Genomic DNA, 19,196 nt, shown 5'->3' on the forward strand with positions numbered 1-19,196 from the left:
CAGCCTGCTTTACCTTAACATGCACAATAATACGTGCAACTGCAGTGTCCTTCTGTCTAACATTGCAGCACGACGTCTGTGTTTTTGGCTCCGTGATAAAGACGGTAAAAATGACGGTATTGGCTAATCCTCGTTTATGTTCCTTATTATCTTTTGAAAAATGGTCATTAATTTGCAAAGCAAAATAATTACATGTTCTCAAAACAAGGTCAGTTGATATCCAACATCTGATGAAAGATCTAATCAGATAAATATATAATCTAAACACAAAAACATGGGGAATAGAGTTAACTTTAAATGAATGCCGACCACAGTTTGGTCTGCATAAGATGCTCACTCTGTTTTTGTTAGACACAAAAAGACCCTTATGGACGGTGCAGATGTTTGCTGCTGCTATTTAGTGAACATCTGTGAGAGTAACGTGTGCAGACTGTAAGTTAACGATGAATCTATTTCTGACTGATAGTCACAGTTTTTAAAGGAGCATGAGGCAGGATTGAGACAGGATTTATGAAAAAAATTTGTATACGTTTTAAGTTTTCTAGTAATAATGTCAGATGAAGCGTTCCAAACCAAAACGAATGAGCGAATGAGTGCTGCAATTCCGGGCCGTAATTTCCTACGGATGTGACATCACATGACGCTGCATGTGCGTTCTCCCCGTTCTCCCGTGCCGGCTTCACTGTTGGCTGCAGTACCCCCAACGGCCGTCGTGGTGAAGGGTGGCGCTAGAGAGTCTCATTTCTTAAAAGGAGCCTCATGCTCCTTTAAAAGCCGACATGATATTTTATTTTATTCACCACAATTTGACACAGTTTCCTGGTGTCTTGATGAAATATTGGTGACAGGATTTGATACAAATATTATAGAGACACAGTACAAATGCACTTTTTTGATCACAGCACCTGATTTCAGGGAGTGGGTACACTAAATGTAGGTGTGACGTTGGGTGGAGTCAAAGATGAGGAAGCTGGGTGATTTTACTCTGATTTGGGTCTGGGATGTCACAGTCCTCCGTGAATCTGTATTGCACAGGTCACCTCGCCATCACAGGATCACACCCACGCCCACTAACTCCTCAGGCCAATTTACAGTCACCAATTAGCTAAACATTAGGAAACCAGAGCCCCTGGAGAAAACCCGAGCAGGCACAGGGAGAACTACAATCTACACGCAGACAGGCTCTTACTGAGATTCAGATCAGAAACCTTCCAGCTGTGAGGCTGCAGTACGAGCAACCAAACCACTGTGCTGCCTAGACTGAATTCAAATGTTCAATTAACTACTCTATATGTCATCTTTTACTTGAAAAGAAACCTCTCTTTTTCCCATTCCCACCTCTGTCTGTGTCTGTACTATCTCTGAAATTGGATAATAAGCAGGACATGGTTCTTTATACCAGGTCATAATCAAAACTGAGTATCAGTGAGAATCATTTGCTCACCATGGTTGTCATGCAGCATATAGTTGCATATAAGTTCAGATATCCCTCATACATTTCTATCATCAAAACTGACCTTTTTATGTTCCCAAAATTGCACTCTTAAAAAAGAAATGAATGAATCCTATACAAAAAGCCCCCCAGAGGTGTCATATTGTTTCTCTTTGGAGGGGAGAAAGCTTTGTACAGGCCGGAAAGGCTCATTTGACCCGAGAGAAGCGTGACAAGAAAGAAATTAAACTGCCCAAGCAAGAAAAATCAAATAAGAAGGATGAAATGGGGTTCTGTTATAGCACAAAAACCAACTTCCTTTAATGTCCCCTAAACCCCCCCCCACCCCCCCGATCCCCCCAGTCGTGTCCCTAGCAGTTGTGACGATCCCTCTCAACAAAGTGACAAAGTGGCCTCGCTGTGGCATAAATGGGATTTTGGCATCTGCGTCAATTCTCCTGTCCAAAGCTTCGTTTTGCTGAGTCTCTGCTCCCCTGCTAAGTTCAGTAATGGATCCTTAAATTCCCTGTGTTGTCGGGCCCTCGCTCAGTCTGCCACCGGGTTGATGACAGAGCTCTTGCGTCATGTGCCATCGTGCTGATAAGGTTTCACTTTGCGCCTTAAAACTGAACTGATTATTCTGGCTCTTAGCGGCGGCTCTGCACCCCTCCCTCCCTCCCGCTTGTTCTCAACACTTTCCCTCTCAGAGACGCCTTCAAGGCCAAGCCTCTCACATTGACATTAATACGTAGACATTAATACAGTGTTTTAAAGGTTCTGTGAGCAGACAGCTGTTTTGTAGCTCTTGAAAAGCCAAACTCAGATTTGGACTTTTTTTTCTGTTGCAGAAGCTTTGTTAGCTTTTTGTTTCAAGTCACGAAGTGTTTTTATCAGAGTTGTAAGGGCGTGTTATTCTTGTTCATGTGTGAGTGCTCCCATAAGAGAAAGCAGCAGATCAAAAAAAATTGGGTAAAGAGGGAAAGGAGGTTGTGCGTGGGCAGCTTTTCTAGCTATAATCTTTGAGGATGGATTCGTTATTGGAGAGGGTAATATCTATTTGAGTCTTTCATGTTTTTTTAGCTCCACTGATGCCCATTTCCCTGACAGTTTGGCACAGCATCTGTGACTATTGAGGCAAATGATTGCCGTATGAAGGCAACAACTTTGAAGTGGGTTGATTTTCACCTCATCTGACTCGTCTGCTGTTTTTTGCTCTTTTCTTGCAGAGGCCTTCGATCTGGTGCTACGTCACGGCCGTAACTCCACCCTAGTCACGCTGAAGTTGGAGTTCCCCAGCCTGGGGAGCGGGGTCCACAACTCCATCTGGCAGTTCTTCATGGACATGTCGCTCTACATCCTTGGCTCAGACACCACGGTGGACCACATGGTCAACGTGCTCTTCGGCAAACTCTTCCCCCTCACGTACCGCCGGCTGCTGGGGGGCAGTGCGTCCTCTGAGGAGTGTGTCCGAGGGGCCTGGAAGGACTCGGGAGCATTCGGCCCCTATCCCAAACTGATAATGACCCGTCTGTCTCGCTCTCTCCTCGCCACGCGCGTCTTCCTGCAGGCGCTGAACCTGGGCATCGAGGTGGTGAACACCACGGACCACCTGCGGCCCGGCCGGGACTGCAGCCGCGCCCTGCTGAGGCTGTGGTACTGCCCGCACTGCCAGGGCATGCTGGAGCCGCCGGCCTGCAGAGGCTTCTGCCAGGCGGTGATGCAGGGATGCCTGGGCGGGGCGGCCGAGGTGCAGCCCCACTGGAGCAGCTACATAGACGGGCTGGGGAAGCTGGCCGGAGGCATGAGGGGAGAGCAGGACATGGAGGCCGTCGTGCTGCGACTGCCTTCCATGATCAAACTGGCTGTCAAGCACGCTGTGAACATCCGCAGCCGCCTCAGCACCCTGGTGAGTCCCGCACACCAGCACGCTCCCGTCTGCTGCCGGCCTGGAAGTGGGAGGGATCAGACATGAGGGGGAACTCACTGGTGTCGCTGCCTGCAGGGAGGGTTTCTGGTCCTACGAGCAGCTGGAAAGATTTCAAAAGACACTGTTTGTTTCACTAATAAGACGATCTTCTCATTCTTCTTAACCCTTGTGCTGTCTTTGGGTCAAGGAAGGAGGAAGGGAAGAAGGGAGGAAAGAAGGAAGGAAGAAAAGAAGGAAGGAAGGGAGAAAGAAAGAAAAGAAGGAAGGAAGGGAGAAAAGAAAGAAGGAAGGAAGGAAAGAAGGAAGGAAGGAAAAAGAAGGAAGGAAAGAAGGAAGGAAGAAAAGAAGGAAGGAAGGAAAAAGAAGGAAGGAAAGAAGGAAGGAAGGGAGAAAAGAAGGAAGGACGGAAAGAAGGGAGGAAAGAAGGAAGGAAGGAAAGAAGGAAGGAAGGGAGAAAAGAAGGAAGGAAGGGAGGAAAGAAGGAAGGAAAGAAGGAAGGTGGGGAAACTAGAAGGAAGGAAGGCAGAAAAGAAGGAAGGAAAGAAGGAAGGAAGGGAAAAAAGAAGGAAGGAATGGAAAAAAGAAGGAAGGAAGGGAGGAAAGAAGGAAGGAAGGAAGAAAGGAAGGGAGGAAGGAAGGAAGGAAGGAAGGAAGGAAAGAAGGAAGGAAGGGAAAAAAGAAGGAAGGAATGGAAAAAAGAAGGAAGGAAGGGAGGAAAGAAGGAAGGAAGGAAGAAAGGAAGGGAGGAAGGAAGGAAGGAAGGAAGGAAGGAAGGAAGGAAGGAAGGAAGGAAGGAAGGAAGGATAAAACAAGGAAAGAATGTATGAGGAGAGAAAAGAAGGAAGGAAGGAAAGAAAGAAGGAAGGGAGAAGGAAGGAGAGAGCATGGCAGGAGGAAAGAAGGACAGCAGAATTAGGTCATTTTGACCCAAAGACAGTACTAGGGTTAACAGTTGAGTAAAGTTATAAGAACCTTCTCTAGAAACTTTTACGGTATCCTTTTCTTATATATTTTTATAGACCTTAAAAAAAGTCTTTTTTTTTTTGTTTTATATGCGTTATGAAACGATTGGACTGACAAAAAAAATAACAAAGAAAAGAAAATTCATGAAAATATGAACCAAATCAATAAAAAAAGGATTGGATGGTAAAATACAAAAAAATATATTTGGAAACCTTTTTATTCATTTTTCATATTTGTTCATGTACATTTTCAAAGAATGCAAATCTTTATAAGAAGAAAGAATATTTATAATTTTTTTCTTCTTCTATTGAATGTTTGTTTTCTCATTTCTGCTCACTTTGGTCTGAGCCAGTCAGGTCTGAGCCTGATGTACCTGCTTCCTCCTTATAACCTGCAGGTTTTGTATGAGAGAACAGCTGTTTGGACTCTTTCAGACATGATTTTAGGTCCAGTCTAACTGTTGCAGCGTCTGTGGACGGGTTGGTTGTAAAATAGCAAGCAGGAGGAGGATGAGAGTCAGTATTTGACCTTCATATGTGATCAAGTCCAAGACGTCTCTAAAACTTTAACCAATGCAACAAAGCTGTTGCCAGTTGCTGACATATATCAAATATATATAACAATGCTCTTGGAGGGAAGGCTGACTGATCCTGTGGCAGTATTAGTAGTGACTGCATTTCACCTTGTCTTCACCAATGTGCAATGTCAACATTCAGGTTTTTGTCCTGACTTATTTCAGTCGAAGAAGCATCTGGGCTTCCGGTTTGGGTCAGGGCCGTGAAAGTTTGGAAGCGTAGCAGAGCATGTCTTCCAGTGTCAGAAGCATCAGGAGCAGCTGCCTGATTCATTTCAGTGGACGTCATGACACTGATGAACTCAGTGGTGCATCACCAGCGTGACCTCATTTATGTGCAGAGACAGCTGAACACCACACATGAATTCACTGAAATGCTGTTTATTTATCGCATAGATCAAAGACGTTTGATGTGTGTCACTTTGATTGGCATGTAAATAATTAGGTGATATCACGCTGTGGTCAGAAAAGTCAGAAATAACATAAGCACAACAATATTTCATGAGGCTTGGACTCATTGCCACTTAACTTGTTTCTAAATGTTTCTGTTGCATAACATGAAGTTAATTTCTGCCTGACTTCCACTCAAAATTCAGCCCTGCATGCATAGCTGTGTAAGATAAAGTCCCCCGAGGTTTATCTGCTCAAACTGTGACTTGTGGAGAAAAGCAGCTAAAACCAACTTCTTTTCCATTTTTCATGCTCTTTAAACTTGCTATGACTCAACCTTTACTGATTCTTGGCCTGTCTCGGTCCATGCGTGCTGCACCTTCCACCCCTCTCCCTTTCTCTCTCTCTCGTTTCTGTCATCCAACACTCCTCCAAAGGACCTTTTCCATATTTGTCCTGAAGCGTTCCTCATTAGTAAGCACCTTTCCATCTCTGACCTCTCTTCACCTAACCTGCTGCACATCATTATTACTAAAATCCCGCCAGTGGTTGGTTACGCCCCTCGTTAGTAATGCACTACCGGTTGGCAACAACTTGGACGTGGAGCAGATATTTAAAGGTCCTTAAGGCAAAGAGATGCAGGTGAAACTGGAGAAGTTGGAGAGGGAGTTGTGTTGTGCTGCTTCAGCACCGGAGGGGCTTTGGTTCAGCAGAGCACTGCTCCTAGCAGGAAAAACACTTTCATAGCCAGCTACTTTTTTAATGCTCATTTATGTCTTTGCCTGTTTTTTAGCTAGCATGGTCACGTTACCTGTTTTTACTCTAATTGCAGTATAATCACGAGTCCTGCACGTGCATGCACGACCTTTATGACTGGCATGTGATGTGGCGTTGCTCTGCTATAATAGTCCATGTTCCAGACCAGATATCAGTACCAATCAAGGTGACCAAAGTTACTTATGATTTTTGAAAAGATCCATGTCTATAGATGATATTCTGGTATGATAACCTTCCTGAGTGGCAGCTGTATCAGAGTTATCAGCTCATGAAGTTACCCACCCCCTTCAGAAAATTACATTATAGATGCTGCTGCATATCCTGGTTTAGACTCATGTACAGGGTATCTGTCAATGTTTCACAATATTGTCTTTGGTATCATTTTAAAGGAGACCTTTTAAGCATTCATTCAAGCTAAGATGTGAATCTTTCTGACCAACATAGAGGTCACTGCAGGTCATTAAACTCTAAACAATGCACATTTTTACACAATTTTCGCCTAAATGATATACTATCTTTTAGCCATGTGTCATCTAGGAACAACAGAGACACAAAATACAAAAACTGAAATACTCACATGACCATAAGGATTCAGGGATTTTATCACATCTTAGCTTGAATGAATGCTTCAAAGGTCCCCTTTAAAATGATACCAAAGACAATATAGTGAAACATTGACAGATATCCTGTACGTGAGTCTAAACCAGGATATGCAGCAGCATCTAAAATGTCATTTTCTGAACTTCATGAGCTGATAACTATGATCCAGCTGTCACTCAGGAAGAGTTATCATACCAGAATATCATCTACAGACATGGATCTTTTCAAAAATCATAAGCAAGTTTGGTCACCTTGTGTGGTACTGACAAGTGAAATTTTGGGCTCTGGCCCGTTGGCTGTAACTCCAAGTGTTGTTTTGCCTCTGTTACTACCTCTTAGTGGGGAGCAGAGGGAGGATTTCCTCCAACGCTCCACCTCTGGATACGCTCCACATACAAAATCAGGAACAATATTTGCAGGATTGACCTTAACGAAAAGTCTATAACATGCTTTGATCGAAATACCAAAGAATACAATCCAGCCACTTTTCAGAGGGAAATTCATACCGTTTTCTGCAGCAAAGGGTTTTATGATCACTGCAGCGAGTCTTGTTTAAGATCTGTTGTACGGCTCAAAGCTACGAACCAAACATAAATTTAGATTTAGTCACATTCAATTACCCTTGAAGCTTATTATTACAAGATGATGAAGTGTATAGTACCTAGACTGAGAGCTTACTCTACCATATTCTAAAAGAGATAAAAATCCTCAAATACTTTTTCCCCTCGTCTGCAGTTCAGCCCCTAACAGTTTGGCAATGATCCCCTTTCACAAGCGATGCAATGAACTGTCTAAGCTTGTTAAAGCACCACACAGCAGAAAAAGCCCAACAGCCAGCCGGGGCAATACGTCAATACGCATGGTAAATCATACTTTGCTCTCTGGTTTGATAATCCCTGGGCTTCGCTGTCGCTGCGCTGCTCTTTGATTTAAGGTTCCAGAGGCTGAAATTACCCGCTTTTTGTTCGTCCTTATTTATTCCGTATAAAAACTGTGTTTTACCGTCTAGAAATGCCGTTGCCGCTGGCGGTACATCCAGTAACAAATGGGACAAGGGGATTTCCATTTTTCACCTGTAGAAAATACAATTAAAAAAGGTCATTTAGGTATCAGATTTCCTAGTTGGGATGTTAAATATTAAACAAAGCTCTGGCAGATCATCATTATTTAATTTCTCTCTTGTATTAAGGGAACTGTAAAACCACTGATGAGAATATGCCGGTAATTGCAAAGCAAAAAGCAGTAGCAAAGGTTTCCACTTGTTCCCGAGGTTCAGTGTGAGCTAGGGGTGTGCAAACAAGGGTACCTCATGATTCGATTCGATTTCGATTATTGGAGCTTCGATTATTGTTATTTTTAATGCTTTTTTCCATACAAGATTGATTTTGTCTTCATCTGTATCGGATTTTGTCTTCATCTTCATTTGTAAATAAATAGCCAATCAATTAACTCAGTTCCTCTAACATTTGGCGGAAAACACTGAAAACGGTCAAGCCCTGGATTTAATGAGTTCATTAATTCAAGTAAACAAGATATGTACTTCCATCAAATGTATTTAGTGTAAACATATCTGCCATATTTCAAGTGAACAATAAGAAATGTGCATTCTTGAAAATGAAATGATTCAGCAGCTTATTCAGTCTGGAATTTGGACAGGATAACTACATTTTTTTTTTTTTTTTAATTAATCGATTCCAAATCGTCACGTGACGCATCGCGATGCATCGACACATCGATGAATTGCACCCACCTCTAGTGTGAGCAGCATGATTTTTTAAGTTAGGAGTGTCCGTCAGTGACCCCTGAAAATCTGAACACGCCACCGGATGACTGGCGGCCAGAAAGTTTTTCACTACAGACAACCCAAAAGTGTGCTGTCGAGTACATTGACATTTTCATAATACGTCCTGTTTTAGCTTAACAGGCTCACAGAGGGGAGACGGCAGCCACGCGATCGAGCATGAGCAGCATGCGGCACGCTCCCAGCGTTGTGCTTGTTAAAACTTGTCTGAGTCCCCGGCGGTAGTGACCCGTTATGTGTGATGCAATAAAACCGTCAGGTTTGTTCGCAGCCCTCATGTGAAGTCAGAGAAAAGTGCTCATGAAATATGAAGGTCCTGTTTCTGCTGGAGCTTCGGATCTGGATGCGATTTTCTACTCCTGTATATCTGCTGAACTTTTCACTCTCACACCCTGAATCCCCACGGTGAGCAGGTTTCCACTCAGAACCCATCATTTATTTACTCACAGGTTGACCTCACTTACTCTGCAGCAGCAGGGTGTGGCTGCATCCATGAGTCGGGGAGCAGGGGGGGCTTTCTCTTTCTCTCCTGTGTGTATGTTTGAGATCCTTATTCAAAATTAAATAGGTCTTGTGTGGGTTTGTTTGCAGTGGAGACACTGAGCTGACTTGACATTGTGTTCAAGGCACTCAGTCTGGTTCCAGTATGGGGTCAAAGCTGCTTTTACCGTGTATTATGTCCCTCTCTCTGTCTGTCTGTGTGTGTGTTTGAATGTAACCTCTCAGACTCTCCTGGTGTCATTGAGGAGACATTGGCATCATTTCCATAAAAGCTAATTTTGTCTCTCTGGCTCATAAGAGATCAACCAAAATTAGACAAAAACCTGATAACTTTGCCTCAGACTGGAAGTTTGGCGTGTGTCTGACTAAACTTCAGCTTTCAGGGACCGTGGCAGTGTTTGCTGCGCTGCTGTTGTCTGCACGTATATATATGTGGATGCCAGCTCTTAAGGCTGGTTCGAATTTATTATTTGATGACCTTTTCCTTCAAGTCTTCCTGCATATTTCTTCTCTGTTATGCGTTTTCTCCTGCAGTCTCTGACCGTGGACTTGACTTTCGCAGATTTAAGTCTCTTTTTTTCAGCAAGATTGAAAGCTGTGGGATGTTTCTCAGCATGCACACTGCTTTCACTGACTTTCTAATGTTTTTCATCAATAAACTGGTTTGAAAAAATACTTTTTTCTGCATCTAAATTCAATCAATAATTCATCCTTTTAGAAAAAACAAAAAATAATAAAATACACATCAGGAAGTAGCAAAGTAATAAAAATAATTTAAAATAGCTGATCTTGAGAGTTTGTTAACTTTATTTTGTGTTTTAAAGGCAGAATTTTGCAGGTGATAGCTGCACCTGAAAACGAGACCATCAAAGTGAAAATCGTGTTTATTTATCTGAAGCCCATTATCAGCTTGGAGGAGGCTCTAAGCCCCGGCCTCCATCTTGGACTGAACGGGATCCCATTTGCTCCTCGCAGTGGTCAGAAAAAGTCAGAACTCTCAACAGTTGTATGTTATAAGTAACTAAAGAGATTTTCGGAGCATGACTGAGTGGGTTTCTAGTGTTTTAGGAACAAATAGAACTCTGTATCATGAAATGAAAGCTGTCCTCTATGATTACTGACAGCATCCGTCACTTCTGCAACTGGCCCAAAACGTATGTTCCCCCTTAAGTCTCCTTGAAATCCATCACTGACAGGAGCCTCTTTAACACAGCCAGTTCAGTACACCTGTGCAGTGTCTTTATTCCCCTTGGATGCCGTCTGAAGCAGAAAGAGGTGGAGTGGCGACGTCTGGGGACGTCTGGGCCGGCTTGAGAGGTTGTGACGAGGCAGAAACAAAGTGTAGATGTGTGTTTACAGGAGACCATTTTAAACTGATAAACATTATATTCACATTGTGATATTTTCCCCTAAATGTTTGTTAGTTTGCTGTCTTAGCAGTTTGTGAGGTAAATAGAAACGAAACACTTTTCCTGGGTTCTTGTTTCCAAATCTTCCATGTTTCTTCTCAGTACGAGTTTCAGAGGATGAAACTCGTACTTACCCTCTGTATGTTCTCTTATCTCCATATTTCAACATTTATTAATGTTACATTTTGTTCAATTAATTTCTTAATTTATACATTGTACGTGTGCGGTTCATAATTTACTTTGTAGTTTACGGATTTGCTGTTTTGTTGTGACACGTGCACCTTTCCCCAGGAGCATCAGTGAGCTTGCAGCAGGCCAGACCACCAGAGACAGCTCGCCAATATCCCGTCATATTTGCAGCAGATGCTGCAAACATGGGAAATACACGTCCACAATAAAACAGGAAACAAGGGGCGAAGAGCGAAGACCAAGTAAACAAAACTACAACTTCATAAAAACCAGAGTGTTTACTGATGCTGAAGTAAAAACCCAACTCTAATCTTTCGGCATCAAACGCAGCCTTTTCAAAACCTGGACGTTCCTCTCAAAGCGTGACAGTTCTCCTTTTGCAGTGTTTGTACACATCCTCTGGTTTTGAGGATTGTAAAAAAACAAGCTGCTACTTATCACGATGATTATTTTAGCTTTTTGAATGTAATGTCATGCTACTCCTTCCAGAGGAAGGACACGCTGAAGCGAGTAAAAAGCTTAATTTTATTTGCTGTTGCCTGCTGGGAGTTGCGTTCGGCTCTTCTACTCCCACAACACTTTGACCAGATTATGGCACATTTTTATTTAATCCGGGCATCATCGTGCCAATTAATTACATCTTTAGCATTACAAGCTGGTTGTGATTCACTCCAGTTAATGTTCAAGGTTTTATTTCAGTAGTAATATGTGTTGGGGCCGCTGCGGCTCAGTCAGTCACATCAGCGCTTCTGTTTCCAGTCGTGTCGAGGTGTTCTTGGACCAGAGCATTGCTTTATCTGTGACTGAGGACATACAGAGCAAAAAAAGTATTTAGTTCTCCTACTTAGAAAGATGAGAGAGGCCTGTAATTTTCATCATAGGTAACTTCAACTATGAGAGACAGAATTGGGGGAAAGAATCCTGGAAATCTCATTGTAGGATCTTTACTGAATTAATTGGTAAATTCCTGGGTAAAATAAGTATTGGGTCACCTGATTTCTTTCAAAATCAGACTTTGTGATTTTCTGGATTTTTATTTTACATTTTGTCTCTCATAGTTGAGATATATCAGTGATGAAAATGACAGGCCTCTCTTATCTTTTTAAGTGGGAAAACTTGCACAACTAGTGTCTGACTAAATACCTTTTTGCCCCACTGTATTACATTGTTTATTTGGACAAATATATATATTACCTGTGTCCACTTTTAAAACCCCTTAATTTAAATTATCTTTATTTTAAACAGAAATGGCAAAACGAAGTCCAAATAGACGTTTAATGATGTTTTTTCCTCTATTTGTAACCAGTAAAGTGGAATATTTTTAATTTGTATGATAAAAATCCCTCTGATTCCCCATTACTATCTTGGTTTTGGTACACGTGCATGTTGCTAGCGAAGGGAAACCTGTAGTTATCTCTGAGCGATATAATACTGTGCAGAGCAGAAGAATGGATGTGATTTCGAGGGTCTTTCAGCCGTGGTTGCTATCTCTCTCTCTCTCCAACTCCCTTCCTGTGGGAGTGGGACCCTCTTACTCAGAGTGGCAGACAGATCGACTATCTGAGTGGAAGAGTCCTCGAGGCGTGAGAGAGACGTCTCATCTCTCGTACGTGGACCTGAAACATGCGTCTGTACAAGGCGAGATGACCACGCGTTGTTCGTCCTGGCATGTTAGCGTTCATCTCCTCCACCCGGTGAAACTCCAGGGCGAATCAGGCCGCGTTGAAAGAGACGGCGAGGGCGGCCAAGAGCCCCGCTGCTCCAATCTATTCCCCTGTCAGCTTCCCACCGCCGTCCTGGAGTTTGATGTCATCCACCTCCGTCTCTCATCCTCAACATCCCACTCTTTCAGCCCCCCCCCCCCCCCCCCCCCGTTTATTTCTTTTCCTCTGGTTCTTACTTGCTGCTGCGAAAGAAGATGCATGATTTATGAAGCTCTATTTTTACCAGTTACCGAGTAGAAAGATAGGGAAGTAAGAGTGACAAAGAGAAGGAGAAAAAGAGAATAGATGAGTGTGAAACTGAGCCCACGAGGGGAGGAGGGGGGGGGACAGAGGATTGTGGAGGAGACATTCATCACCCTGTGACCCCTCGGCTAAAAACGAAGATGGGAAGTAGGTTGAGGCGGAAATATGATGGATCTGACCAGGATGGGATGTATTCCTGATGACATGAGGTGTGTTGTACGACAAGGTTGAATGTGATATCAAGTACTTCTGCAGGATCTTGAGTCAATAACCCACTTTCCATCTGCCGTCTTCGTGGCTCTCCTCCTTTGCTCTCCAAATGATCTCAAGCAGATCAAATCACATCCAAACTGTTGCTTCACAGAGACAACAAGAGCACTAATTTAATCTTTACTCCGTTTATTTTACTTATTTATCAACGGAAACATGCAGATTACTGTCGAAGCGATTGCCAGGCCCAGCTCTGAAATGTAAAAAACCATCAGCGCTTTCAAATGTGCTTAAAAATGCTGTCACATGTCATAAAAGTCAGGATTTTTAAATCATTTTTATTTCACTATTCAGGGATAAAGGAGATGTGTTTAAATTGAATTACCGAGGAAAATGGTGCTTTCTGAAAAACCCGTGGAGGATCAATTCGGGGTCGGTTGACAACGGGAGCTAAAACACTTTTGTGGTGTAATTAAAAGCTGAGCTTTTGGCTTCAGGATGAAAATGTGTTTGTTTAGCCACAGCTGTTAACAAATGAAAATGAAAGGCATCATTCGGGTTTTTTTTAAATTTTTTGGAGTTAAATATATCTTTAAATGTTCATTGAACAAACATTTTAATTAAATGAAGCCTAAGATCTCACACAAAAAGCAGTAATGTGTGTACTGTCCTCCCAGTGGAGGCGATAAGCTCAGCGTCGTACCTTCCTAGATGAGTATCAAATCCACCGACGTGGGATCCGTCTTACGTCCATGCCTCTGCCTCGCACATGCTCCTGTTTCATCTGCATCCAAACATTATTGATGCTGTATTTGATATCTGTTCACAGCTCTGAATGCTTCAGCGTTGCAGAGCTGTGAGACCGAAGTGTGAAATCTATTATTGCTTGTGATTTTTTAGCATTAATTCACATCTTGAATGAGGCTCATAATAACTATAGTTAATCTTATTGCCTTCAGATTTAAAACCTCAGTTCACATCAACATTAAATCATCTATTTTTAATGAATACATTTTTTTACTTTGGATAAATTTGTAACCCAAACCTGTTTTAAAGGTATTGTGACATAATTTTTAACATGCTTTTAACACTATTAAAAGTCTTGGCCAACATCCCTCAAATGTGTCTAAAAGAGTGTAACAAGAAAAACTTCACTCTAGTACTCTATTCCTGGCTTTTTATTACAGTGTTTTTTTGCGCCGTGAATAACGCTTCCTTTTGCCCCTTTCCTGTCAATCATTGCTCCGCTCCTCCTCCAAACCTCCTCCTCCTCCAGCCATACGCTCACAGCGGCGTCGGAGAGTTAAGCCGGGAGCGACAGGCGAAGCATGCACGGAAAAGCAGCACGGCGAACCACAGCAAACAATCATAAAAATAAAGGCATGCAAGCAGCAGTGCTCCCTTATCTTAAGTCCAGTCAGTGGCCGCAGGTCTTCTTAGCAGTTTTCCTCCGGTTATGAGAACAAAAGAGGCTCTAAACAGCTCCGTGTTAAGCCTGATTTATGGTTCCGCGTTAAATCGACGCAGAGCCTACGCCGTAGGTTTCAGCGTACTGTGCGCGTCGCCGCGTAACCCTACGCCGTAGGCTCTGCGTCGGTGTAACGCGGAACCATAAATCAGCCTTTATGGTGCGCTGGAGAGGAGAGGAGGCAGGGAGCTGGGTGGAGGGGGCGGTGATTTAGCGGGCCGTTACGTAACGGCCCGCCACCAAACCACAATCGCCGTTTTTGCATAGTTATGCGGAAAATCCCAGAAAGCACACAATACACTGAATGTTAAAAGTTCGTTGTTTTTTGGGTGTAATTGATGTCAAGACACCCAACAAAACACAAAAAATCAAGAAAAATGTGTTTTTCATGTCACAATCCCTTTAAAATATGAACCATATCGAAAGACTTACGTTTGTACATATAATGGTTTATGTGTCATTGAATCAATCTACACACAAATGCTCACATCCTTAATTACATTTTAGGTCTGACTTTACCTCAGCACATCTAAACCCTGAGGTACTGTAAATATTACTTTATATACCCAATATATAACTTATATAGTTTGCCTTTAATAGACAAAAAGACATAAATCAGCACTGTCAATTTTTAAAAACATCCAAGCCATCAGTCGGTTAAAAGACATCCCCTCACTCAGGACTTGTCTGCTGCTTTAATACCACTGACACGAGCAGCGCCCGCCGCCTTCGTATCCGAAAGATTTAGGACTGTTCCTTCCACACCACTGAATATATGTGCTCCAGAACCTTAAAACACTGAAAGGTAAACGTGTAAATGACATCCAGGGGCATTTGAGGTCGCCTGTTGTCCCTGGGAAAAGCTGCTTTACCTGATAAGACTTTAAACCTAACTTTGTCATCCTTATTCAAATCTCAAAGTGTAATATGTTTCTGCATGACCGACAGAATGATATGTTTTTCATATCCAGTACAGAAATAATCACATCCATCAGCAGATATAGCAGCGATAGTCAGGTATTACTTCCCTCGTTTTTCCCTTTAGGCTACTGAAGAATTTGAAAGGACGTCACCTGAAATAGGATTTTTGTAATTTGTGCAAGTCACAAGAGCTCAGTTTCCTCGGCGGTGACAAGACTGTAGAGGACGGAGCGTAGGCACACTCATACTTTCACCTGAGCCTTGACTTCCCTTCAACACAAACATTTATTTACCAAATATTCCTCAGCATGTTGGTACAACAGAACAAGGCTCCCCGCCTACGTAGCACCGAGTGCACCATAATATTTCCTCCTGTAAACTTCGGTATATTGAAAAAAAATGTTTTTGATGGAGATGGATGTGATGCAGTACGTGCCAGGTCCCTGTGCGTGTCCAATTATGTGTTTGGGGTGCACCTTTACACCACACGCGCACAAGCACAGCCTCACGAGACACAGGTGTGCAAGGACATCCATGGGTGTGCATGTGTGTGTGTGTGTGTGAGTGTGTGTGTCAGTGGCTATCAGCACCTCACTCCCTCAGTAAGTCCGGCTGCTCAGAGCAGATAAAAGTGTGCAGATATTCCCGAGCCCTCACACTGAGCCAGGCTTTATCTGCAGACTCTCATGTTGGCTGTGTTGCTCCAGCCCCGGGTGATACTAATAACCCACTAATTAGCCCCTTCCATAAAGAATCCGGAAACAATCGTCTTGGCGGGGTGAGGCTGGGATCTGCGTGCTGAATCAGTCCCTCTTGTGCCGCCGCTTCCCTGCAGTTTCCGGGGGAATGTACTAACAAAAAGACAGCCGCAGCTCCAGTCACATTAATCATGGCCTGCGGGAGCACCGGCTCTCGCTCCGGGCGCACGAGAATGAAAGTACCACGAGAGGAAGATGTGGAGCAACGGATGTGGCGGCAGAGACGATGGACCGAAGTGTGTGCATGCGTGTTATTTCCCTTGTGTATACGGGAGAGGTGTTAGTGGGATATTCAGGGATGTTGCCTCTTAATAAATGCTTTTCAAAGGAGAACTCAGCGGTGGGGGTGTGTGTCGGGATTGTGTGTACCTGTGCTTGTTTTACTATTACCATGAGGTCCAAATGTCAGGGGCCCACTGCTTGTGTTGGTTCTGGCATTTTTATGAAAAAGAAAAAACTGTTCTTCCAGATATTTTTTGCAAAATTCAACAGTTAGCATGTGGCTAAAGCCTTATTTATGCTTTTCCGTGGAATCGGCGGCGTAGCGGCGCGGAGCCTCTCCCCCAACAGAGTCCTGCGTTGCACAACGTGCATAATTTTTTACAAGATCGCAAGAAATGCAATTTTTAGATTCGCTCTTCTTCCTTTTTAAATTTCCCGCCTGCATTTCTTGTTCATCATTTTCAAGTTGGGTGGAATGAGAATTTGCTGCAGTGTCTTTGAAAGTAGCTGATGGTCAACATTTATCAGCACTGACTCATGTAAAATATACATCATTTGGGCCGTTGTTATGCCTGAGCTTTAAAGAGAGCGTAAGCAGAAGGAAACTTTGAGCTACGGTGCTCCAGGAAAAGAGCCCGCACTACGGCCTCCCGGTTGGTGGTGTGATTACAGAGCGACGCTAAACAATAACGCACAAGTATAAACGCCAGAGGCAGCTTAGGGGCCGTGTGTGGCCAACCTGCATCGCTGCTACACGGAAGTATAAATCAGGCTTAACTTAGCAGCACTTTAAACACAATTGTACCCAAACCAAAACATTTCAAGTTTCGCCCACAGCTGCACTCAAACATAGATATATAAACACGTAGAGGACGCCGCCGACGCTGCCGTCCATTGGAACGATGCGTCAGCGCGGCCGCCATTTTGGGCCGGGGAAGCCGGCGTCTACTTAATCAATGATTAAAATCACCATAACTCACTTAATTTTTCCACAAATTTTCAGGCCTTATGGTTTTATTATAAAAGTCAAACACATTTATGATACAACATACAGTACTAGAGGGCTGCATTGGGATTGGGTCCCGCCGGGTCCAATGGGACCCAACACAAATCTGGCGGGAGCAGGCGGTTTGAACTTTGCTGCAGGCGGCTAAAAAATAACACTGCAGGATCGGGATGTAGCCTAGGGACAAGATGGAAATCAGTGACATGGAAAAGAACCTCAAACAAGGTCTTTACAAAACAAAGCCAAAGCAAGGAAAGTCAGATATTTGGAGAAACTGTGTTTAGTGTGGCACATCCTGGAAGAGAGACGTGGGATTGGGACCTCAGTCGGTCAGCAGCATTCTCTTCCTCCACAGCAATGCAATGGCCAAGTGATTCATTTGTTAAATGAATTTGTTTCATTCATTAACTCAATCACATAATTGACGCGCGAAAGGCGAAATATCTTGTGCGATGATGACAATGACGGATTTGCATCTAACTTTCTGTCAGGTGACCTATGAACTGTCAATTATCCATCAAGCTCCACAATGATCATGTTAACATTAAATCAGATAGATTTGTCCAGGACATTTCTCTTGCGGGACAGGAGAAGACACAAAATCAATGCATCTCTATTATTGTGCGGGCATGAGTTTTGCGGGAGCGGGCGGGAGAGGAACACACACGTTGCGGATGTGGGCGGTAATGGTCAGAAATCAAGCGGGAGCGGGCGGGAGCATGGCTCTACAACATACATTCATTCATTATATCACATACTTACTTAGACACACACCCACATGCACACATACTGAATTTGTTCTACAATATTCATGAAAAAAATACAAGGATGCTGCTGTTTGTAATATGAAAAAAACTGATGAATAATATAAAATAAAATCTATATACAATATAAATAAATACACAAGTAATAGTATTAGAGAAAAATTAAATTATTAAAGGAATGAGTTAAACAAAAAAATAAATAAATAAAGCACAACACAGATCACAGATAAAAGTAATGCCTGAATTAAAAATGAAGCAAAATACCCCAAAACCAAACCCTCGGCCCTTTTCATACAACATTTACACCATTGAAAACCTGATCTACTAACATCCTGCAACAACACAACTTTGCACATCTTCTTTCTCAAACTGTATCTCTGCATTTGTGTGGATTTATAAATATTCTGTGACATCTTTTCTCTTACTGTAATAGAATAGAAAGGTGACACTAATTAACTAAATTTTAAATGTTTATGAGGATTAATTCAAAAAGAACACTTTCAAATTTTGTATTTTGTATACCTGCATCCTCCACTCACCTGCCTCCTCCATCCATCTGTTGGGAACCTAAACACAAATAATACGTTACTTACGTTAGCAATTAACATTCATTTTAGTGCCATGAAACTGATTTAATAGATAATTTAGGAATAACATGCCCTACAATGGCTAATTACCAAATGTCACTTTCATCAATTTACCGACATCTTACTAACAAAAACTTGTTTGTCCTGACATAAGATAGTTTCACATTCAACAGGTTCATAACAGTCAAATAATTTAAAACAACGTATTACTATTATTTTGTGTTTCTTACACGGGAACATCCACAAAAGTGCTGCCAGGAACCCTGTCCCAAGATGGCGGCCGCGTTGACATATGTGACCCGACTGCGGCATCTACGCGTTTATATCTATTGCACTCAAAGACAAACATGATTTCATGTTCAGACACTGCTAGAGCCTTTTCTTTTTAGAACTTCACATATAATTTGTAGTCTGTTTATCCTGATCCAGTATTCCAACTGGAGATGAACTGCACCTAAAAAGAAAAATAAATCAAGATAAAACATTTCTTAGATTGTTGAGCCTCTAACTGCATTTTCACTATACCTCTTTGAACATTTGCTTTGGCCTCCTCTTCCTTTCAAGATTGACTGGGGTTTAAATTAGGATTTAAAGATTAAGAAGGTGAACCTTTCAGGGAGAATTTTTCAATTTATTGGTCAAGTTCATTTTTATATTCCAATAATGAATAATGGAAAGATCGTTCTGAGATTAATGTAAAAAACATCTCTCATCTGAGTCTGGAGTCTGG

General features: G+C 42.6%; 1 protein-coding gene across 1 annotated transcript in view; it reads left to right on the top strand.

Annotated features, from left to right (window-relative positions):
• Positions 1-19,196, top strand: part of gpc3 (glypican 3) — a 154,240-nt gene that overhangs the window by 80,269 nt on the left and 54,775 nt on the right. Inside the window, exon 3 of the mRNA XM_061726391.1 lies at positions 2,659-3,338. Coding sequence (XP_061582375.1) covers positions 2,659-3,338 — 680 coding nt within the window. The remainder of the gene's footprint in view (positions 1-2,658; positions 3,339-19,196) is intronic.

The sequence above is a fragment of the Cololabis saira genome, chromosome 7, assembly GCF_033807715.1.
Source record: "Cololabis saira isolate AMF1-May2022 chromosome 7, fColSai1.1, whole genome shotgun sequence".
In the NCBI taxonomy this organism is placed as follows: Eukaryota; Metazoa; Chordata; class Actinopteri; order Beloniformes; family Belonidae; genus Cololabis; species Cololabis saira.